The sequence below is a fragment of the Corythoichthys intestinalis genome, chromosome 14 (genome assembly GCF_030265065.1).
Source record: "Corythoichthys intestinalis isolate RoL2023-P3 chromosome 14, ASM3026506v1, whole genome shotgun sequence".
Taxonomy (NCBI): domain Eukaryota; kingdom Metazoa; phylum Chordata; class Actinopteri; order Syngnathiformes; family Syngnathidae; genus Corythoichthys; species Corythoichthys intestinalis.
The window spans coordinates 45,807,626-45,831,883 of NC_080408.1; the positions used below are offsets into that span (position 1 = coordinate 45,807,626).

Below are 24,258 nucleotides of genomic sequence, written 5' to 3' on the forward strand. Positions count from 1 at the left end.
AAGTGTTGTGACAACGAAAATGCGGAAAATCCTTTCAGGAGCGCACGAATGTGTGAAAGACAAAACTGAGAAAGTGTGTTATACAACAGGGGGATTTGTAGCTTGGATTTTGACACTTTTCTGACACACCTCCAAGCCCAGAGAACAGTCGCGCTCCCCAAAAGTAGCACAATTGGATATTGAAACAAATCTTTCGTATATCTGAGACGACTTTCAAGGGAGGAGCCAGCAGCGGTAAAAGGAAGATCCCCAAGTACTTAGGGAAGCTCAATATTGTCAGTTAAGAGCAGTTAGAGACAAATTTATTCTTTTGATTCAGCGATTTATCTATAATCGGGGCACCGGCATCTCGCCAAAATGAGAAAGTAAAACAAGGCTCCCTCCATGAAAAAGGTTGGGAAAGCTGTGGGAATTGGCTGGCGGGAAATAAAAAATAAAAAGGGACGGAAAGGGAAGGAAGAGATGAGCACGGTATTAATAATGTATAAGAAAGGCACCCGGGTGGCTGATGCAGCAGCTGTCTGCTTTTGGAGAAGGGAGGCGACCGTGTGCTTTAAACATCAATCAGTCCTCCCGGCAATGAGGCATTGATGTAGGGTCACACCAGGAATGAAAGGAGGAAGAAAAATGAAAGAAAGACCATTATATCAAAGAGGAGCCGTAGTGGGACGGCCACCGGGGCTTACTGGCTTATCACTCACTTATCGCCGGACCGTGAGGGGCAGCGGAAATAGCCTCAAGTCAGAGCGCTACACAACCGGGAAGCTAATGGATGTTTCTGCAGAGAGGGCAATTTGGTGAATAGGAAAAAGGAGACCGTATTATGTGGATTGTTATCCACCATATGACAGTCAGGGGGTGTAATGCGCACCGACAGCACAGACGCAACGTAGTCATCTCAGCGGCGCCGTCGTCGCCAATCAGACGGGCCCCATTCCGCTTTTCCTTTCTGGCTGGCCCAGCAGTTTGGACACAAAAATAGACGAAATATGCTGAGCAGAACATCCGCTAAAAGTGATTAAATTCTTATTCAAGGACTCGCTTCTGTGCACACTTAGGCTGGAGTTACACTACATGCTTGAAGTCACAAAATCCCCTATTTTTCTCCCAAGTGTTCAAGTTTTAAAGTTTCGCCGTTACACTCCACTTACTTTTTTTTACCATCTGGCCTTGTGCACCTGTTCAAATTTGGTAGATAGTAGATAAAATATCTGAAATAAAGTCAGGTTTGGACAAAGTTAATTCATCTCTACATTGAAATGTCAGGTCAAGTATAGCATGCTTTCGCAAACACTGACCTTCTATAGAAGAGTTACGGTAGTTATACCTTCAAACTTGGGGTTCATTCAATCAAAATCAAAGTTTGTAGTAGTATAAACCTTAGAAATCACCCGCAAAACAGCCACATTAAACAACACGTCGTTTTATTAGTGCTGCAACGATTAATCGATGAACTCGTGTAATTCGATTAGAAAAAAAGCTTCGAATCCAATTTTGCTGCTTCGAGGACTCATTTCATTAAAGTGGCGTTGTAATGGTTTGTTTTGCAAGTGTTTGCATTTATGCCCTGCGTTTGGCTGGCAACCAATTCAGGGTGTCCCCTGCCTACTGCCCGAAGTTAGCTGGGATAGGCTCCAGCACCTCCGCGACCCTCGTGAGGAATAAGCGGCATGGAAAATGAATGAATGAATGAATGTTTGCATTTAGTTTGATCAATTTGGGTGGATACTCTGTCCTCGAGTGGCAACAGTGAATATGACATAACTCATTTAACATGGCTGAATCCAGCTCTTAAGACCAACATATGGTACGTTTGTGTTTGAGCTAATGTTTTTTTATGGATTCGTAATTTAGTTTATAGGTATATTTTGCCGTTTTTGTGTGAATTGTGTTTGAAAGATTTCTTAAGAGCATTGGAAAAAAATTTATAGCATTTAAGAAAGCGGACTTTTGCTATACATATACTTAAATGCTCACTTACTCATTTTTTTTTTTTTTAATGTTTGAGGCCAAGTTCAGGTATTTATTTCGAAATGGATTTATTGCTCTTATGAAATGCAAGTCCAATTCTGCATAGGTTGAAGAAACACAAATTTTGCATTTGCATTTAATGTTTTTGAAAGTGCAATCCTAGCAAGCCTTTGTTTTACATCTACTAAAATTGATTCTGCAACACATTAAATGTTCTTAATCCGATTACTCGATTATCCGAACTAACTAGTTGATAGATTAATCGATTACTTAAATAATCGATAGCAGTAGAGCTCTTCGGGTAGCCGACAATATCGGCCGATAAAAGCATTTTAAAATGATATCGGATTATATCAACATCTGTTTTTCATTATCTGTTTTGGGCTAACTTGCACATGGCAATGTCCACTATTGCCTACCTGTGTTTCGGGTGTTTTGACGCTCCCTGCTAGCGCTAGGTGTAATTAGTTTGGAATTGTTCCAGCACTTTCTCCTGACATCATCATATGTTGACGCGAGCTCATTGCGAATAGAGAGAGCTAAATGTAAGCAGCCAGTGCACCATATAGCAGTTCTTGCCATCTCACCACATTGTTTATGCCTTATACAAGCATGGCTTGTAGTTACATTATTTGTTTTATATTCATGAGCCTTGTGTATTATATTGGAGATGTGTACAGTGGGGAGAACAAGTATTTGATACACTGCCGATTTTGCTGGTTTTCCCACTTGCAAGCCATGTAGAGGCCTGTAATTTGTATCATAAGTTCTCTTCAACTGTGAGGGACGGAATCTAATACAAAAATCCAGAAAATCACATTGTATAATTTTTAAATAATAAATTTGTATTTAACTGCATGAAATAAGTATTTGATACATTACCAACTAGTAAATATTTCGGCTCTTAGTTCTTTAAGAACCTCTCCTGTTCTCCACTCATTACCGGACGTAACTGCACCTGTTTGAACTTGTTACCTGTATAAAAGACACCTGTTCACATGCTCAAACAAACAAACTCCAACCTCTCCACAAAGGCCAAGGCCAAAGAGCTGTGTAAGGACATCAGGGATAAAATAATAGACCTGCACAAAGCTGGGATGGGCTACAGGAAAATAAGCAAACAGCTTGGTGAGAAGGTAACAACTCTTGGAGCGATTATTAGAAAATGGAAGAAGTTCAAGTTGACGGTCAATCTGCCTCGTTCTGGGGCTCCATGCAAGATCTCACCTCGTGGGGCATCACTGATCATGAGGAAGGTGAGGGATCAGCCCAGAACTACACGGCAGGACCTGGTCAATGACCTGAAGAGAGCTGGAACCACAGTCTCGAAGAAATCCATCGGAAACACATTACGCCGTCACGGATTAAAATCCTACAGCGCACGCAAGGTCCCGCTGCTGAAGCCAGTGCATGTCCAGACACGTCTGAAGTTTGCCACTGACCATCTGGATGATCCAGAGGAGCAATGGGAGAAGGTCATGTGGTCAGATGAGACCAAAATTGAACTTTTTGGTCTAAACTCGGCTCGTCGTGTTTGGAGGAAAAAAAGGATGAGTGCAACCCCAAGAACACCATCCCAACCGTGAAACATGGAGGAGAAAACATTTTTTGGGGCTGCTTCTCTGCCAAGGGTACAGGACGACTGCACCGTATTGAGGGGAGGATGGATGGGGCTATGTATCACCAGATCTTGGCTGACAACCTCCTTCCTTCAGTGAGAGCCCTGAAGATGGGTCGTGGCTGGGTCTTCCAGCATGACAACGACCCAAAGCACACAGCCAAGGCAACTAAAGAGTGGCTCCATAAGAAGCATCTTAAGGTCCTGGAGTGGCCTAGCCAGTCACCAGATCTGAACCCGATAGAAAATCTAAGGAGGGAGCTGTAAGTCCGTGTTGCCCGGCAGCAGCCCCGAAACCTGAAGGCTCTGGAGAAGATCTGCATGGAGGAGTGGGCCAAAATCCCTGCTGCAGTGTGTGCAAACCTTGTCAAGGACTACAGGAAACGTTTGGTATCTGTAATAGCAAACAAAGGTTTCTGTACCAAATATTAAGTTCGATTTTTCTGATTTATCAAATACTTATTTCATGCAATTAAATGCAAATTTATTGTTTAAAAATCATACAACGTGATTTTCTGTTTTTTTGTATTAGATTCCGTCCCTCACAGTTGAAAAGAACTTATGATACAAATTACAGACCTCTACATGCTTTGCAAGTGGGAAAACCACCAAAATCAGCAGTCTATCAAATACTTGTTCTCCCCACTATATATTTTGTTTCGTTTCCATTTTTGTAAAGTGTGATTACATTATTTCATTGCTTGCAAGCTGTACTACCAGTTTCTATTCAAATTGACATGTGGTGTGTACTTTGCTTTATTTGTATATCTTATATATATTTCATATAATATAGACACAATGTTCTGTTGTTAGTTTTACAAAAAAAGTATCAGTGCTCTTGTCAGGAAAAAGATGACTACAGTAAAGCCAATTCAACTTTACTCCAGTGTCTGACTTCTCTTTGGAGCCCGATATTTTTGCTATCTGCCCATTTGTGTACCTCCATATACACTGAGGACAGAAAAAGTGCCTTATTGACACTTTGCACTTGCTTCATAAAACTGATTTCAACAATATAGTGGTACAAAATAGGCACTTTTTCCATAACTTCATTTTAAGTTGTGTTATTTTTAACATAATGTTTATTTTATTTGGAAAACATTGTTGTTACATTAATAAAGCTTCCAGTGGAGTATCACAATACATTTAGCCATAATATGTCAGGTCCCCGACCGCATAGATCAGTTTAAGTTGGACAATATCGGGATATCTGTTAACGGTTAAAAACTAGTTTTACACGTACATTTTGAGCAACAGGCTGCAACAAGTGATCAGAAAATATGGATATAAGGACACAGTGCAACACTGTAGAAGAGTGCAACTCAGTGAAACTGTTTTATAAGCCTGGTGGGCTGCCATACTTTTCATCTATGATTATGCTAGGGCTTAAACTAGTAATTTATGTTTGTGTAATTTTATCCAAGACACTGTTAATCCCCAAAACATGGACAGCTTTATTTATTAAAATATCCCTAATTACAGATTGCAGTAATTAATGATGACGAAATACAGTGGTATCAAGGTTTTCTTTAATAAAATAATGGGTTGTATAATTCAATAATTTCAGTTAAATATATTTTATATTTTAGAAGGGGAAAGTGTTAGTAGGAGTTACAGAATGTGTGCAATAATTATTCCAAATAATAAATTTGGGCACCTCAACAGAAAAATTAAATATTTAGTAGATCCTTCTTTTGCAAAAATAACAGGTTCAAAACACAGTCTACAGCATCCAATGATGGTATTGGCAGGAAATTTGGACCATCCTTTTTTAAAAACCATGTTCAGTTCAGTAAGGTTTGATAGTTTCCGAGCATGCACAGCCTACCTTGAATCACACCACAGATTTTCCATAATATTCAGGTCCGGGGACTGAAAAGCCGTTCCAGAAAGTTACATTGCTTTCTCTGCATGACTGCCTTTGTAGATTTTGAACTGCGTTTAGGGTCTCTGTCTTGTTGAAGATTACGTCTCAGGTGCAACTTAACCTTTTTCAATGATTCTTGAATCTTGACCATTGTTTTCTGTCAAAATAACTCAATTTCAGTTTCATCAGTCCAAAGTATATGTTCTTACAATCCTTTGCCTCTACCGATCTGAGATTTTAGCTAGAATTCTGCCAGTGGTCTTTCTTTTCCTAACTACGTTCCTCACAGTGGAAACTGACAGTTGAAAACTCCACCTAAACCATGACGTTGAACAGTCTTTGATTTCAGGTCATTTGTGAGTTTGTTTTGAGGCTCCCATGACGTACCTAGTTAGGGAAGAAACAAAAAGGAGAAACACTTGATAATGGCTACTTTAAGTACCCTTCTTATGACTGATTTAACCTGTGTATGTACTGTAAATCATGGTTCAACCCTAACCCTTACAAAACAAAATTGGCGTTCTAATAACGAGTGGTCAAGGTATTCAAAGAGAAGCAACAAGCCTGCACAATTTTATGAACCTAGCATCTTTTTTTTTCAATATTTATTACACATTTTCTGTAACTCCTATAAACTTTTTTTCCACTTCCCAGATTTTACTGCGTTTGTATGCTAGAGGATATATTTAAATGAAATTGTTGATCCATTCAACCAATTATTTCTAAAGGAAAATCATGGCAATTGTCAGGGGACTCCAAACTTTCCATACTACTGTATGTACATGAATATCAACAGTTAGGGTGTAACTGGTAACGTGGATATATTGAAACGTTTCGTTTTTGCATGTTTGGTTTGGTTCACTTGCGTACTGTTCGGTTTTGTTTTTAGCAATTTTTTCCCCTCGTAAAATTTCTTATTAGTGCGACCCAAGTGCTGCATGCGGGAACCAAATTCTTGTAGGAGTTCAAGTGTCGGACATTCAGGGCTCCAAATGAAATTACATTTTTCAAATTGTTATAATTGTTTTAATTTTATCTCGGCGTATTTTCTTTTAATATAACGCAAATAGGTCACTTTTATTTATTTACACATGTTCTATTAGTTACATTTTTAAAATTTAAACCACTTAGGTAAAGGTAGACAGATATGTGGGCTTTTTTACAACATCGGTCGATGAACAACAACAACAACAACAAAGCCGATAAAACAGGATTTTGATCAAGCATTTGTGTGGGCAACTGTGGCCGCCGCTGACAGACCTTAGGACCCCTGAAGGACCCTGCAGCAGCTTGTAGGCTGGCTGCTACAGAAAGCTTCAAGCTTGCCTTTTGTGAATATTGTTTTTTTTTTTTTTTTTATCTTGCATGAGAAAATGTGCAATTTTGCTTTAGCATTTTAAGGTGTTTACTGTGTGATCCTTACACTCTAAATGTAACTCGTAGCATTACCATATTTGTTTTAGCATTAGCTTTGGCATGGCGAGCATTCTCAAACTCTCGTTTACATCTTGTCGTGACATCTGGGTGGGTTTAATTATTTCAAAATAATGTACAATTCTTGCTGAGTGTGTATAATCATAAAATTATTCTTGGTTTGGTAGCATTAGAACAAATTAATCCTTTAAGTCTCAGGTCATCATTGTAAATTTAAAGCTGTTGAAGCCTTATTTATTTATTTATTTTTATTTGTTTTATTTTTTTAAACCTATTGCCTTTCATAATCTACATGCCTTTAAAAAAATATCTGCCTCAAATATCGGCTCACAAAATCTGCTTTGGATATCGGCAATCTGCTGCAAATTTTTTAAAATATCGGTATTGAAAAATCCCATAACGGTCGACCTCAAATTTTAAGTATTTATTTTCCCTGCTTTTGTAACGAAAATGAACCGGACCAAGCACTTGAAAAACCGAACCGAAATTACATTTCAGTGTACCGTTGCACCCCTGACTGTTAGTCAAAAGGAAGACACCGCTTTGATTAGCAATAAAAAATCCAGCCTTAATTGTGCAAAGAAGCCCCAGGCTTCTGCTTATAACTTAAACCCATTACATAAATACAAAAAAAAAATCAAAATACAGTATGTCTCAGTGCAAAAACAAATAAGAAACGTTGAGCCTCACAGTTGTGTCGGCATACATCTTACAAGGTCCCATTTGAGCATGCCGTTTTAAAGGTTCCTCGGCTTCTTCGCAGTGCACGTCTCAGAAGATGTGTTTGAGGTGCTTCATGCCGTACGTCTTGAAAAACACAAGCAGGATGAGCGTCCAGAGACCGAGGATGAAGCCGTCGGGAGGGTGCCAGTCTTTCTGTTTGGGCTTCTAAAGGGGTGGTGGTGAGAGGAGGGGAATACAGTTTAGTAATCGTGAGCATATTTCTCCTGTTGAAGCTACTGCTGATTGCACTGTCATTCACGAGGGCAGGCAGGCAAGCAAACACACACATCATCAGTACACCTCCATTGCCTCGTGTTTGTCCCGTTCACTGGCACATCATCATTTTGTGTATGATTATACTTTTAAATCTCCTCTCTGTATTAAAAAGCACATCACAAGGAGCGCATTTATATGCTAATGTGACGGCAATATTCTGCACCCCGATGAGTTAACCTTTAAAAAAAAGATGGGGAAGAAATAGAAACATGGTGGGGGTAAAGCTATACATACACAGCAAGCAAGCACTTAAGAGATTTCAGTTATTGTGCTCACAAGCAAGCAAGCTGACATTATCCAGGGGAGTGGTGGATTTCATTTTATTTTTTTCACCCCCAAATTCGCAGAGTGCAAGACTTGGCAGGACTAGAACTCGGAACAGAACATGGTGTGGCGTGCAGTGCGCCAAATCGAGGAATTTCTAGTGCCCAAATGGCGCGACAAGGGAAAGAAGTGAACGTTTGCTGAGCGGTAAACATTGACAATGCAAATGGAGGTAAAGCCAGGCTGACAGGATTAGACCAACTTGTTGGAGAAGAGGACAACGCAAACTCAGAACCTATAGGGGTCGAAACGGGTAAATCTATTTAAATTGTTTAAACCAGTGTTGTTTTTGGCAGCCCTTTCAATTTTTTGTTTCAGTCTTTTGGACAAATATACTTTATTTTAGTCATTTCAAAATGTGTTCATCTTCGTCTACTTTTTGTCGAAGATATATCATACAAATTTCATCTCGTTTAAGTTGTCATTCAACGTTTTTGTCCGTAAAATTCAAAGGTTTTAGTCCAAAAATAAAGGTTTGCAACAATTTCGAATGAGCATAGATGGACGAGCACATATTGTAGCTTCTACAAGGACAACACCAACTTGGTGATGATAATACATGCTCAAGAGGAAAAGCAGTGCAATATTTTCAATTAAACCCACCTGGAAGCCACAAACTGTATGTAAAACAAAAAAAATGTCCGCGCATTTAACACTGGAAAGTCTGTTTTTTTTTTTGTTTGTTTTTTTTTTTGGGGGGGGGGGGGGTTGCTATTCTTACCGAGTCTAACCAGAAGTTGCAGGCAATCAGTATTTCCGCGTAATTGCTCATTTACCAAACAAAACAGCTGAAGTGGGCTATTAGCCAAATGTCATTTGGTTCAACTGGTTCTCCTCTTGATTTACTGACCAGAAAAGCCAAGTGGTTCTGCTTTATATTGGCCAGTGTTTTAAGAAGACGTTTGCCATTCTGAAGCTAATGCTAACGCAAATGCTACGCTAACGCTAGGAGTTAATTTAGTGTCTGATGATCACTCAGCAAAGACTTTCAAAGGCTAAATAAAGCAGCATTGCATATTCTCTCTTGCCAAGATAAAACAAATTATACTGTGTTTCCCAACAAGCAAGATGGAGCGCAGCCTAGCTTTAGACACATCCTAAACTCCAGTAAGGAGGGTGTGGGAGAGGCGCAGCATATCTCACGACCCAAACATTGCTGACGTACTCCACGTACAATATGAAGATGTCACGCATTGTGAACATATGAGAGAAACTGTGCATTTTCATCTTGCTGTCATCTCGTCAAACGAAAACTGGTATGTCTCTTTATGTTCTAGTCCCCCGTGCCACGTTTTTAGCTCGTCATCGTCATGAAAAAATTGTTCGTCGACGTAATATTTTCGTTCTCGTGATTGGTGACGAAAACAACACTGGTTTAAACAATGGTCTTCACATTTGACAGGTTGAATAAACTCAAGCACGGTTAGTACTGAGACAAAAAAATAACAAACTAGTCAGCCTGGAGACATTTCTTCCCTGGTGATGCTCTGCCATGCTTCTGCTGAAACTGCCTTCAGTTTCTGCTTATTGGTGAATTTCCTTTCAAATTTTGCCCTTAGCAAGTAAAATGCAAGCTCAGTCGGTTTCAGGTCAGGTGACTGACTTTTGCCATTACATCGCTGCTTTCACAGTATGCTTCGGGCCATTGTTTATCTGCACTGTGAAGTACTGTTTTATGGGTTTTGAATTCATTTGAGTGTCTATAAGCTAATACTACGTGAAAGAATGCATTTTTGTCCGGATTCACGTCATCAATAAAGAAGTGAACTAGTTCCATTAACAGCTATACGCTAGTGGTGTGCAATATGGGAAAAATCCTCTATCGATATGGGCTATTTTAAATCATGATACCAATATACCATGATTGAATGTATTTTTATAATACTTTTTTTTTTTTCCTTTTTAATAGTCACATTGTACATCACTTATACACGCCCATGTGCCATGGGACCGAGAAGTTGCTAAATTCACTGTAAATGTTGGTCCTTTAAAAAGTGAGAGAGAAAAAAAATTGACAATTTCTACAGCATGTTTCCTATTTGGATCTTAACTGCCTTAAAAGCTGAATGTATACAACTAAAACACAGGCTATCCATGGAAGGAATCTGAAAAATGGTGGCAGTCTGAGGTACTTCAGTACAATTCAGTCAATGTGTGAACTCTGCATGGACCAGGAAATCATAAATAGATAAAAGTTTGGTACAATCATCAAAAGCACTGTCATTCTTACTAAGATCTTTGGGACTTTGTAGCGGATAAAAACGATACTTTAAATGCAAACTAGTGTTCCTAAGAAGTATAAAACAGATATTTCAGGTTTCATCACGATACGGCTCACAAACACAAAATTATTTGCAAAGGCTTGGTTCTGGGCTTGCTGTGTGAAAGACAAGAGGACTAAATAAGTATTTTTAGCTTTTTGACTAACGGAGAAGACACTGAACACCTTTGTCAACCTTCCCATTTTTTTTTTTTTTTTTGCTGAAAATGATCACTCTGCTATATTCTAACAATTAATGTTGATTATGAGGTACTCGGTCATTTTGACCTTGCCATCTTCCAGAGAATGTGCAGAGAAACAAATGGATGAAATCCATCATTCACAAGATGACAAAAGAAAACAAATGAATCTGTCCTCGACACAGTGCGACAATTAAGGGGAAGAATTATTGGGTAGTTAAGCGAAAATCTGATTCTACATGCTTACGTATGCAATAATCTCTTGGTCTTCACAACAAGGTTACGTGACAATGCTGCCAATTTCCACTGTCAAAAGAAACAGGCCATCGGTAAATCTCGCCAATGTTGGACTGCAAATATACTTAATTGCTCAATCAAGTGGAATCAATGGAGCTTCTCTCTGAATAGAATGCTAATGACTTGCTGTCGTCAAGCTCCGGGCAGGGTTGAATTTTAAAGGGGGGGAAAAAGTTTCATTAACACTGCAGATATCAGTTCATATTTTCAGAGGTGGTAATGAACACAGAATTCTGCCTAGAATAATGGAAATTAATTACCGTGTGGTTCTATGATGTCTTCACTGCTGAGGAAACTGATTTATTTTTGTTTTGCACAGTCCTTGACAATTTTTCATATTTTAGATGAGGAAATGAGGCTTTTGAGTGCTCGCATATGTTCATGAATGAAAAATAATTTCCAACAGTCACGGAAAGCTATTTTGATGAAGGCACTTTTTCAGCCCATGAAAAGTTCTTTGTGGCTTAATCACATTTTATGATAAAAAGCAGGACCTTGAGGGTTTGCAGAAAATTTACATCTTGGTGTATGGAAGAGAAGCCAATGTAGGAGGAAAAACAAGTGGGTAGAGCTCACAGAGTACAGTGCATCTGGTATTCTTTTGACTTCAAGCTTGGTTTTTGCTCTGACATAGAAAGTCACCTGCGGGACCTTCAATAGGCAGGTGTGTACCTTTCCAAATCATGTCCAATCAAATGAATTTACCACAAATGGACTCCAATTAAGTTGGAGGAATGATCTGCAGAAACATGCACTTGAACTCATTATGAAACTTTGTGGCAGAAAGGTTGTTAATACTAATGAACATATGATTCTTAGTTTTATATTTAGTAATTTACAAAAATGATGTTTTTTTTTAGGTTGCCAATAAAAATATATATTTATACGAATTTGTTCATTGCTCTTTTATTCCTGTGCTTCAACTTATAGATAAGTGGCTGTCCTCCTCTAAGATATGAAAAGGGGATATGAATGTGTAGTTTATACTAGAGATGTCCCGATCCGATCCAAATATCGGATCGGACGCCGATATGGGCAAAAAAATGCGCATGGGTATCGGATCGGAACACGGGAAAAATTCCGATCCAGACTTCCGATCCAGTTTTTTAAATTCCGGTCCGGGTTTTCCAGTGCACCGATTTACATAATCCATTCCAGTTTTTGCTTCGGTTTCCCTAAAATCCGGTCTGCATTTTACGGCACACCTTCAACACACTACATTTACATGACAGTCTCCCAATTTACCGAGAGACTATCGGTAAAAATCTCAGCTGTGTGGGATCATTTCACCTTAAAGGACGACAAAGACGAAGAGGCAGAGAGCAACATATGCCACAATAAAGTCAAGCGTAGTGGTAAATCTGTAAGAAGTTTTAATGCAACCAACCTAATCAAGCATTTAGCGAAATACCACCACAAACAATATGAGGAGTATGTTAAGAAAACCGAAGACAAAAATGAAAGGTCCTACGCAACTAACACTGGCAGAAACTTTTGCTATGCGTGACAAACTGGCACTCGACAGTCCAAAAGCCCAGGGAATAACAAGAGTCATTGCCGAAGAATTCATTCTGGATGATGAGCCATTATCTCACATGAGTAAAGACGCACCATCCAACAAGCGATTCGGCCGCTGAAGATTCGAGAACGATTCACAAACATCCAAATTCCGATTATTGAAATATGTCAAGTAAAGCGGAACTAATACACAGTGCGATCTTCGGGACGCAATGAAAAACTGACCGCATTGCGTCCCGAAAGTAAACATAACTTGTCTTAGACCCGGGTAATGCCAATGCTCAACTCACGGCTTTAGCTCAACTCATGCCGCTGGATAAAAAACACAAGAATACCTGACTTCTGCTGACAGCCGCAACAAACTACGTCAACGTAGTTTTACTGGAGATAATAGATATCATATGTATATAGAACCAAATGCTACACGACAGACTTGACTGCGTTAGCAACATTGAAGTATTGAAAACCAGATGCGTTAGAAAACAGCCGCCATCTTAAAGCAGAAGACTTCCCTAGTAGGCTGTTGTGAACCTTCCAAGCGAACCTAATTAACTTTTTATCTAAAATACTCCTAAATCGGCAAAATCTTGACTTGAATCTATCTTCAAAACAGTTTTAAAACTTTCACATGTCGAAAGTAGACAGAAGGGAAATTATGGAATAACGGGAGCAATTTTAACAACTTTGACAGTTGATTCGCAAAATTAAATGAATTGAATGTAGTTTAAAGATGCTGATACAGAATGGGGACTTAATATTTTATTTACTGTTTTAAAATGTTAACTTGATACTGAAATAGTCGTTTATTTAAACCTGAGAGGCTTTTTATACAATTTTTGTAACTAATGCACGAAACATTAAAAGCATCTAATAGCTTGGGGGATTTGTGGGATTTTCCACTGAGGTTGTTGGTGTGTTTTGCTTTTTTAAGACAGTTTACAATATTTGCACGTTTTACTGACTGACTATGCCATTTCTGTTTGTTATTTATAATGTTTTGTGTTTGTCACTGAATAAACAGGTCAGTTTCTTGTTACCAACCATTGTGTGTTATTCAAACTCACCTAATTCAGCTGGCTAGTTGTTATCAAGGGTACTAAAACCTTTTTCAACATGAGTCTGACAACTAAGTAAGGAGGCTATGTAACTAAACTTTAACACATGCTCAGATAGGTCGGTATCGGATCGGAAGTGCAAAACAATATCGGTATCGGATCGGAAGTGCAAAAACCTGGATCGGGACATCCCTAGTTTATACTTAGAATAGAACTTTATTTGTTAATATACACAGTACAATGAGATTAAAAGTAGCAACTCCCTTTCAGTGCATTGCACAAGGAATTAATACATAAATAACATACAATAAAATTATCTAAAAATAAAACATAAAACCACTAGGCAGTGAACAGTTATGAAGGAGTTAGAGTGTTGATGTTGAAATGAATAAATAGATAGATAACCAGGAATCATTAATCGCAGCAGTCCATGATGTTTTTCCAACGTGTACAGATGGGCAGGGAATTTCCACTACTCTGACGGAGTGCCCTTACGGGGTTAATTTGTAAAAAGAGGGAGGTCGGGACCGAATCTTCTCAAAAGCATTATGGTGCACTAAAGAAACGAGATCCAGGCTGTCCTGCTTTTAATTGTTGATTTATGACTAAATTTATTTAGCTGAGATGTCCATTGCTTTCTTTTTGCTCCTGAACTGTGTGTCGTAATCTTTTGTTTATTTAAGAGAAGAAGAAAAAACCTGTAAAAAGAGTAAACTCCAGCAATCTTTGCCCCTACCATTTCCTCTTCACCACATTATGGAAGGGTCAGGGTTTCGTCAAATGAAATTTATGACTTTTAAAAACCATTTCAAGGCCACATAGATCATAATTCACCACAAATTTTAGAGAAGTACAAGTAGTTTTTCAACCTTTAAACGTTCATCTTTTAGGGGTACATTCTATAGTGCACGGAAATACAAACAATTACAGTTGCATTGCAAGTTCAGTGGTCTACATAAGAATTCAATCCGTTCCAGGACCTGGTCTGTACGTCGAAATGGTCGTATGTGGAGCAGGATTTTCCCATAAGAATACATTATAATTTGATTAATTCGTTCCACAGTCTTAAAACCTACCTTCATAAATACTGCAGGTACAATTGCAACTAGCAATTACACATAGCAAAACAAATAAATAATAAGTGCCAAGAATAGTAATGTTATAATAATAATATAACGAATCGGGTCCTAATGTGGCGGTTGAGTCTTGCATGCTGTTGTTGAATGCACCGCTTGCCCGACAAGAGAGTAAGAAAGGTGCAGAAGAGTGGGAGGTTTTTCCTTTCTCTTTTCAGTAGTACAGATGCTGTGTGGTGTTGCAAAAGATCTGAATTATTAAAAACCTGACAAAAACTGGCAACGACTTTGTCGATGTTACAAAAATTGTCAACATATAAAGACTGCCGAACCGATGTAGATACAGTATATTCCAGCCATATTGTTGAGCCAGTTCACTGACCGCACACCATGCTCATATTTTTCTCTCATTTCCATCTGAACTTGAATGGTAAGTGTCACCTTTTTCCTTTTTTTCACCACCTACACAAACCTTCTTGGGACTCATGTTGATTTGTCTCACAAGGGAATCTGCTGCTATCTTGCGGGAAAACAATTAAATTGCAACACTATTGTAAATCGTCGTATTTCGAGCATGTCATCATCATTTGTCGAGACAAATGACGAGTCAAATATTACTTTGGATGTATCAAGGATCGTATGTCGATTCATTCGTATGTCAATGTACCACTGTATAGTAAAGTCAAGCATAGGCGCTAAAAGCCTTTGCAAGACTACTTCAATAAATCTTCTCAACACCTCTTCAATCTGTCACTTCAGTCCATAAAGATAATGTTTTTAAGGTCAATTGCAAGTGTTTTTGTTTTTTGCCTCTTAAAACGTGTCCAGTGTGTGGACTCATGAGTTTGAAAAGCTTGGTACGTGTCTTCAGTATACAACAAGATGAGCTCGAGACGCCACCAGCAGCAAGCGCGTCGATGCTGACTAGAGCCGACTGAGAGCGTGTTACCATCAGGAACAGTTGACCTGTGCGCGTGCCAGCGTGTGATTAAGCGGAAAGCTTCCAGGGGTGAGGACGAGCTCTGGAGAAATGGCGCTCCAGTGACCCGGAGCTGCTAGCAGCAACCAGAGGAACATATGGCCTTAGCAGAGTGGAATGAGCAAGCAGTTAGCACAACATGGAAATAAGACATTCTTACTCTGTGCTTCTTTTTCACGCTTTTGTGGAACGCTCTGCCATGATTCGTTATTTCTGACATTTTTGCTACCATGCGACATGGATCTTAGTTTGACTCTTTGTATAGTGCTGCCTAGTATTGATTTTTTAATTTTTATTTTTTTATTTAGGGATGTCCACGATCCGATCACATGATTGGAAATCAGGCCATTTTTCAGAGGATCGGAATCGGATGAAAAGGATCGGGGTTCTATTTTCTTAAAAATATTTTTTAATTTTTCTTTTTTAAATGTAACGGCTAAAAAGTAATAAAATAATCCAGAAATACAATGACGTTGCCAAAAGAAACAAAAGTATATACATTTTATGCTCTGCAACATACTCCGGAGGAGTACTGAGGAAGTACTTCCAAGAGGAAGTACTGTAAACAGTACTGTACAGTAACATGTTTGGAACTTTTGTTCAAAAAGAAAAAAACTGTCAGTTCAGGACTATCGGCAGATTTTTAAAAACAGGCGACTCAGATGCAAAAAAACTTTTTAGCTGGAAAAAGTGCAGAAACATTAAGAGCAAAGACTGGCAAAGCCAAGGCAAATTTGCTTTGTCATTTCTTTAAAAAATGCAATGTCACAAGAGGAAAACAAACATTTGAAGAAGAAAAATGTGACCATGAAGGCAACACAAAATAAAATAAATATTTGGCACGTACATTATACTGTAGCTAAGAAACGAGTGAAGGGGAGAGGAAAGCTGAATGTTTGGTGCCCTTCACTGATTGAACAGTTCGCTGAAGCAGCCTACCTCTATTAGGCAAGCTTTGTGTTGCATATTCAATTCGCCGGCAAAATCAATTAATGGCAAAGCCATCAGATTGATTGGAGTTAATTAACACGGGACGCTAACGGTCGTCTGAAACACCTTGACGAACACGAACACTCCAAGGTTGAAAACGGCTGCAATTTGTGTTGGGAGTGTGTCACTGTGCATTTTCATTGCACTCAACTGCCTTGACATGCACGACATCAGCAGAAGGTGTGCAACAGCACGTGCATTTAAATTTGGGACTTTTCCGTACGGTACTTTTAGAACAGTACCAAGGTACAATGTCAGCAATGACAACTAATGTTTAAAAAAATAAGCAAGTTTGTCCTCTTGATCATCAGCAACAACTAGTTTCTACTCCTGGGAAAAAGCTAACATTAGCACAAATTGGCAACCCTGTTACTGTGATATCAACTAAATCATATGTAATGCCCCTTTCCCACTGAAACTAGTGGGTCAACGCGCGTTTTTTCCAAGCTGATGCAACCTACTAGCAATTGGCATTTGGCACCTTTCCCATTGACAAAAAAAAGCCGTGTCTTTTTTTTTTTTTTCACCCGTCTAACCCCCAACCCCTCCTCAGCCGTGCGTAAGATTACGTGACGTCACCACGCTAAAATGCGCGTCGACAAATGCGACCAAATTCATTCAGTTCTAGGAAGTAAACAATGCACAGCATGATGGAAGCCTCCTTTCCATTTGTGTTCTCTGTTTTCATGCTTTTTACTGCTCTCAAAATGGTCGAAATGCGGCAAAGGATCAACACTCTGCTTGTGCTGTGGCAACGTAGGCGACGTGAATTCTTCTCCTTCTACTAGCTTTGTTGTTAGCATCGACGTAGCTACGGTTGTGGGGCGTGTTAAATGGGAGCCGACTGGCATGTTGTTATGACACATCACGTAAGAGCCTACGTCACCACGTAGATTAGGGTGTTGACTGTTGACCCGGGGTTTTGCTTTCACACTGCATGACGACCAGAGCCGAGGTGATTTTAATGCGGGTTGCTTGGCGGGTTGATTGACACGGGTCGAGGCGGGTCGCTGCACCTTTCCCACTGCCACCAACAGCCGATTGTTAGTGGGTTGACACGGGTTTTTTGGCCAATGGGAAAGGGGTATAGGAGTTGTCTGATATTATATGTGGCCGATAATATCGGCTAGGACTGAACGATATTGGAAAAAAACTGACATTGCGACTTTTTGGGGGTTTGCGAATGTATTAAAACTACAAGTATTTTCACATGATGACTTGAATGGCCGTTTGGGATGACTTTGGTTGACGCACCATGACCACATTGTATTCATATTATGCTGTTTACTACAGGCTAAGAGGGTTCATTTGTGAATGATGAAGATTGCTGTATATAAAAGGGATCCAGGAGGCCATGTCTCTACACACTTGCTGCTTTTGTGGAGCAAAACAAAAGTTTCCGTGTTCAAAAAAAATAATCGCATGTACTGCGGTGGGACTATTGCGCATGCGCACATCGCAAAGGCGATTTTCAAATGATATCATGTGCAGGCCTAATATCTCCAAGCTAAATGCTTGGGATTTGTTTAGTTAGGAAAAGACCATTTGCATTCATTGTGCACAAATAAAATGAAGTATGATGAATTATAAACTCACCAGATATAACTACTGCACTACCAGAAAGAAACAGTCACCAAGAACAGTAATAAAACACATAATGTATGACTAAAAATCTGGGCAAAAGCCCAGCATAATGCATCATGGGAACTTTCACTCATTGGCATTGTCTGGTCTGATTGGTTGCCTGGAAGTATTGTGTGAGCCTTATGGGAGAGGGCAGTGCCTTAATGATACTTTGCACATGCCAGGATTGTCTCAAAGGGGACATGATCCAAAAACACCAATGTTTGCACTACAGTGGTACCTCTATTTACGACATAAATTGGTTCTGGAAGTACTCTCGTAACCCGAAAATTCCCCAAGTAGAGACGCATTATTGTCATTTTTTTTAATGTAGTGACAATACATCCTAATAAATCACCCATTCAAATGCATTCAATTGTTATTCTTAAATAAAACACAAACTAGATTACAAATAACACACAAAACACACACATTCAATGCATAACAAGTCATTTGAAAGCTAGCTAAGTGCAGAATATGAAATGGGTGAGAAACCCAACACCATTTTGTTCTCTGCCAATTAGAGCCCATCAAAAGTGTTTATTTGATCCAAAATGACTATCATCTTGTCCTGCAAAGTGTGCATGTTGGAAAATTTGAAGCCAAATCATTCAATGCCAATCAGATTTTTCATAATGGGTGTCATTCTAAAGCTATTCTTAGTGTAGAATTATGTGAGATTAACTCTATTGTTATAAACATGTTGAAAATGGCGTGCTATTATTTTGAAATGTTCACCAAGCTGCTAACCCTAAGCGTTTCACTGTCGAAAAAGAAGTGCACTAGTCTTCCATTTTCGTCATACATGTGGTGTCAGTAATAATTTTTTACCTTTTTTTTTCCGCATCATTTTCCAAAGCTGTTAACCAGCGAGTTTTCATGTTTGAAGTGTCACCTTTTAATTGCAAGTTTGCGTTTTGCTTAAAGTTGTTAGTAGAATATCTTTTTTCCATTAGAGTGTAGCGATACAAATGTTTTACACTGTTTAATATAGATGTGTTTCCTTATTTTGTATGTCTTAATTCTACGGTGTGTTGATGACCAACAAACATCTGTGAAAGGAACTGTAGTTTCATATGCAATCAAAACGCACATGTGCAGAGTGTACGCAGCACATGCGAACATATGCACGCACCAATGATAAATTGCAGGGGTTGGTGATGCGTCCCCTCCTGCCATCCCTGAAGGCCGGTTGATGGCCGCGCGGGTGGCCCGGGGGACCACCCTGGGTCCCGGGGGGGGGGGACGGTGGCTCCTTTGCTGGGCGGCGGGAGGAGGGACGGGCTGCGCATGGAAACCCCCAACCCCCCCGCCCGCCCTCCCTCCCCGGGCTGGCTGGGTGGGGGCAGTGGCCCTGGGTTGGCGCCTGCGCGGTTTCTCCGCCCGTCTGCGTGGCTGTCGCGCGCCCGGTGGGGCTTGCGTGCTGCTGGATGTGGTAGGGCATGCTCGGGTTGGGGGTTCCGGTGCCGGGATTGGCGATGCGGCGGCGTAGGGTTGGTCGCCAACGGGCTTACACTCATAAGAGATTCACACGATTACTGGGTTCTAGATCACAGAACTGATTTGTGTACACTCTACCCCTTTCAATCACTTAGCTTATAGTCTTATAGACACCCCCACCCCCATTCTCCACTTTCACTGGCCAATTGGCCCCCACATGGTGTAAACCGGAAATACATCTCGCTGACGATAGCACCAGCATATTAGTAACTAGTTTAGATGTTCAATGTATTTCTTGTTGTTGTTTGTGTATGTGTTTCTTTTCTTTCTTCTCTTGTATTTCTTTTCTTCTGTCCCCCCATAATCCCTTCCTGTTCGCTGCTTTGTCATAATAAAAAGGTATTTTGAATGATCACAATGGGAGTATGTCAGACTCTCCATGTGAAACATTAAAACTGTTCAGAATCCGGGCACTTAGACTTCCATTCTCTGTGTCAAACAGCTGAACAGGACAGGTTTAAAAAAAAAAAAAAAAAAAAAAAAAAAGATAAATTGCAGCCGGGGAAAATTACCAACCTTATTTTTTTAATAGACTTTTCTTAACAAGGGGCAATATTTTCCCGTTTAGGCCTGTCGTAACCTGAAAATTACGTTTGTATATACGCATGTACACTGCTGGCCAAAAGTATTGGCACCCCGGCAATTATGTCAGATAATGCTCAATTTCTCCCACAAAATGATAGCAATTACAAATGCTTTGGTATTGAAATCTTCATTAATTTTGCTTGCAATGAAAAAACACAAAAGAAAATGGAAAAAAATTAAATCATTATTATTTTACACAAAACTCCCAAAATGGGCCAGACAAAAGTATTGGCACCCTTTGAAAAATCATGTGATGTTTATATAATTTGTGTAATCAACAGCACCTGTTACTTACCTGTGGTATATAACAGGCGGTGGCAATAACTAAATCACACTTGCAGCCAGTTAAAATGGATTGAAGTTAACTCAACATCTGTCCTGTGTCCTTTTGTGTACCATATTGAACATGGACAAAAGAAAGACCGCAAAACTGAGGACTTGAGAAGCAAAATTGTAAGGAAGCATGGGCAATCTCAAGGCTACAAGTCCATATCCAAAGACCTGAATGTTCCTGTGTCTACCATGCGCAGTGTCATCAATAAGTGTAAAGCCTACGGCACTGTGGCTACCCTCCTTATATGTGGACGGAAAGGAAAATTTGACGAGAGATTTCAACGAAAGATTGTGCGCATGGTGGATAAAGAACCTCGACTAACATCCAAACAAGTTCAAGCAGTCCTGTAGTCCGAGGGTACAACAGTGTCAACCTGTACTATCCATCGGCGTCTGAATGAAAAGGGACTATGGTAGGATACCCAGGAAGACCCCACTTCTAACACAGAGACATAAAAAAGCCAGGCTGGAGTTTGCCAAAACTTACCTGAAAAAGCTAAACACATTTTGGAAGAATGTTCTGTGGTCATATGAAACAAAAGTACAGCTTTTTGGGAAGAGGCATCAACATTGAGTTTACAGGGGGGGAAAGAGGCCTTCAAAGAAAAGAACACGGTTCCCACAGTCAAACATGGAGGAGGTTCCCTGATGTTTTGGGGTTGCTTTGCTAACTCTGGCAATGGACTGCTTGACAGTGTGCATGGCATTATGAAGTCTGAAGACTACCAACAAATTTTGCAGCATAATGTAGGGCCCAGTGTGAGAAAGCTGGGTCTCCCTCAGAGGTCATGGGTCTTCCAGCAGGACAATGACCCAAAAGACACTTCAAATAGCACTAGAAAATGGTTTGAGAGAAAGCACTGGGGACTTCTAAAGTAGCCAGCAATGAGTCCAGACCTAAATCCCACAGAACACTTGTGGAGAGATCTGAAAATAGCAGTTTGGAGAAGGCACCCTTCAAATCTCAGACCTGGAGCAGTTGGCCAAAGTCTAAAATTCCAGCAGAGCATTGTAAGAAACTCATTGATGGATGCTAGAAGCGGTTGTTCGCAGTTATTTTGTCTAAAGGTTGTGCTGCCAAATATTAGGCTGAGGTTTTGTGTATAATAATAATGATTTGATTTTTTTCCCCATTCTCTTTGTGTTTTTTCATTGCAAGCAAATTAAATGAAGAAATTACTACCAAAGCATTTGTAATCACAATCATTTTCTGGGAGAAACTGAGCATTATCTGACAGAATTTCAGGGGTGCCAAACTTTTGCCCAGCAGAGTAAGTAGAGGTACTATTGTATTTTGATTATTAAAGCATCAAGTGGGGCATCACAATACAATTAGCCATAGTATGTTAAGTCCATGACTGCATATATTGGTATCGGTTTGATATTGGTATCAGATTTTGGGAATTAGACAATATCGGGAGAACGATTATCGATTAAAAAGTAGTTACTGGACAACTGTAATAAACATTTCTAAACGAGCTAATCAAGCTTTTGATAGTTTGTTGCCTATTATTGATTAATATTAGCTGACATTACCACGCTCATCTTTTGCATTGTTCCTTCACTGTACCTACAGTAATTGTTACCAAACCATCATCCAACTGAATGTGGATCACTCGCGTACAAAATATTTGTTGTCCTAAACTCCCTAATGTGTTGTTGCTGGGCGAAGGCACGTAAATGTTAATCCAATAAATACAAGTAGGTGGTGAAGGACTAATCCACACCATCCCACGTCCACTTTGGAAACGGTGTCGCTGTGTGCCCATTGCGACCAAGCGAAGGCGGCACGGAATTCATTTTCACCGTTCGCATTTTCAATAGCCTCAATCCTCTGGAGGCGTATTGTCAAACCAACATAAGCATGAATAACAACTCGGAAGCCAGGGAACAGCAATCCAAATAGTAAAAAAAAAAGTACAATACACAAGAGAGAAGTGGGAGTTCATTTCAGCAACAGTCAAATGCAGTGAATAGAATGGAATGAGTGGGCTTCAGAGAAAGGGGGAGCTCAACCTGCCACCGGTGACAGACAGTGCATTAATCAACATTTTTTAAACACGCACACACATTTTGATAAAGCGCATTCCCGTATCGTTGCTGTCAGTCATTCTGATGACTTTTCTATTTACAAGTCGGCGTGTGCTCTCGTGGCAAATAGGAAAAATGCTTTGCTGAGCTCTGAGAAGACAATCAGCGATTGGATTTGTTTGTCGCCACAGACGGGAGACCCTCTTGGGCATATTCAAGACATCAAATCAGGGCGAGGCTGGCTCTCATCTTATTTCATCGCTCGAGTGCGTCTGAATTTCAAGTACAAAGACATCTCAGCGAGGGAATCTCGCAGCATGACAGCAAATCAAAGGGAGGGGAGCTGTCAATAAGCTACAGGGGATGATGGTCATATGGCCCTTAGTGCAGATGGCCAGATATGAGGGTATGAGAGAATGACTCATCCAGTGAGGCAGCAGTGGGACTGCAAGAAAATAATCAAACATCTGTGGCAGGGGTCACTGGGGTGATGCAATCTATAATATGTGTGAATTTAGCAGTAGAAGAAAGGCTGTGAAAAGGTCAGTAAAATGCTACGCTAACTCAAACATATCATACAATTATACTATATAGCGAAACACCGGGACATTAAGACTTCCTGATACCATTTTACACGGCCCATTTTTGACAACACTGGCAAGATGAATGTTTTGGGGGTTTAGTTCAGTATCTCTATAAAGCCTTTGAAACACTCAGCTGGTACAACTTATTTCGAAAAACATTTTTCTAGGATGGTAGACATAAAAACAGAGTCGGAACAGTGGGACTTGTCAAGGAAAGGCTGTGCATTTCTAAACGTCACCTCAAGGCAACAGCAAAAAGTCATATTGATTTGCAGTAAATTATTCATCAAGTTATTTTGTTCTTATTTCTTTTGTGTGAAATATTTTGTCGATTTAATACTTTGGATACTTTGTACCGGGGTGCCATACTCATTTTGTTTGGGGGGCCACATTTCAGCAATTAGATCTCACGTGGGCTGAAACAGTTTATTTATATTTGCACTACTAATACTAAACTGGCTGCCATTGACGGCTGTCGATGTCCAGTCAATTCGCCCCTCCCAGTCAAAAAGCATTGGACGCAGAGCGCGGTCAATAAAGCCTGTCGCGATAACAAATTTTAGTATGCGATATATTGTATCATATATTATTGCCGATATGCGATATTATTGTCAATTTTCTTTTAACGAATTCAACCACTAATGTAGTTACAATATACCCTATTAAATCACCAATTCAAATGCAATCAATTGTTATTCTTAAATAAAACACAAACTATATGAAAAATATTATTAAAAAAATACACATACGCACAATCCACAACGAATCATTTGAAAGCTAGCTAAGTGCAGAATATGAAACAGGTGAGAAACCCGTGGCCCCTCAAAAAAAACCCTGTAACATGACACGTAAAAACATAATTATCTGCTGTGTCTACCGAGCTCCTGATTCAAATGTCTAGTTTACTGAGTATATGGAAAAGATACTGTATAAAACGAAGAAAAGCAACGAAGAAAAGCATGTTTTTCGCTGTGGAGACGTCATGTCTGATGAAATTGTTACAGTGATCTTTGT

The 24,258-nt window shown here is 39.7% G+C and overlaps 1 protein-coding gene across 2 annotated transcripts in view; it reads right to left on the bottom strand.

Moving 5' to 3' along the window:
* Window positions 1-4,209: 4,209 nt before the first annotated feature.
* The window catches only part of pigk (phosphatidylinositol glycan anchor biosynthesis, class K), a 77,088-nt gene continuing 57,039 nt past the window's right edge, over window positions 4,210-24,258 (bottom strand). The window contains exons 11-12 of one of the 2 annotated variants that reach the window (XR_009066961.1): window positions 7,581-7,778; window positions 4,210-5,843 (exon numbers count right to left, since the gene is read on the bottom strand). Coding sequence is in view for 1 of the 2 variants with exons in the window: in XM_057857444.1 (XP_057713427.1) it covers window positions 7,662-7,778 (117 nt within the window). In the remaining variant the exon portion in view is untranslated. Of the gene's footprint in view, window positions 7,779-24,258 lie in introns of both variants that reach the window. The other variant, XM_057857444.1, reaches the window with a different exon arrangement.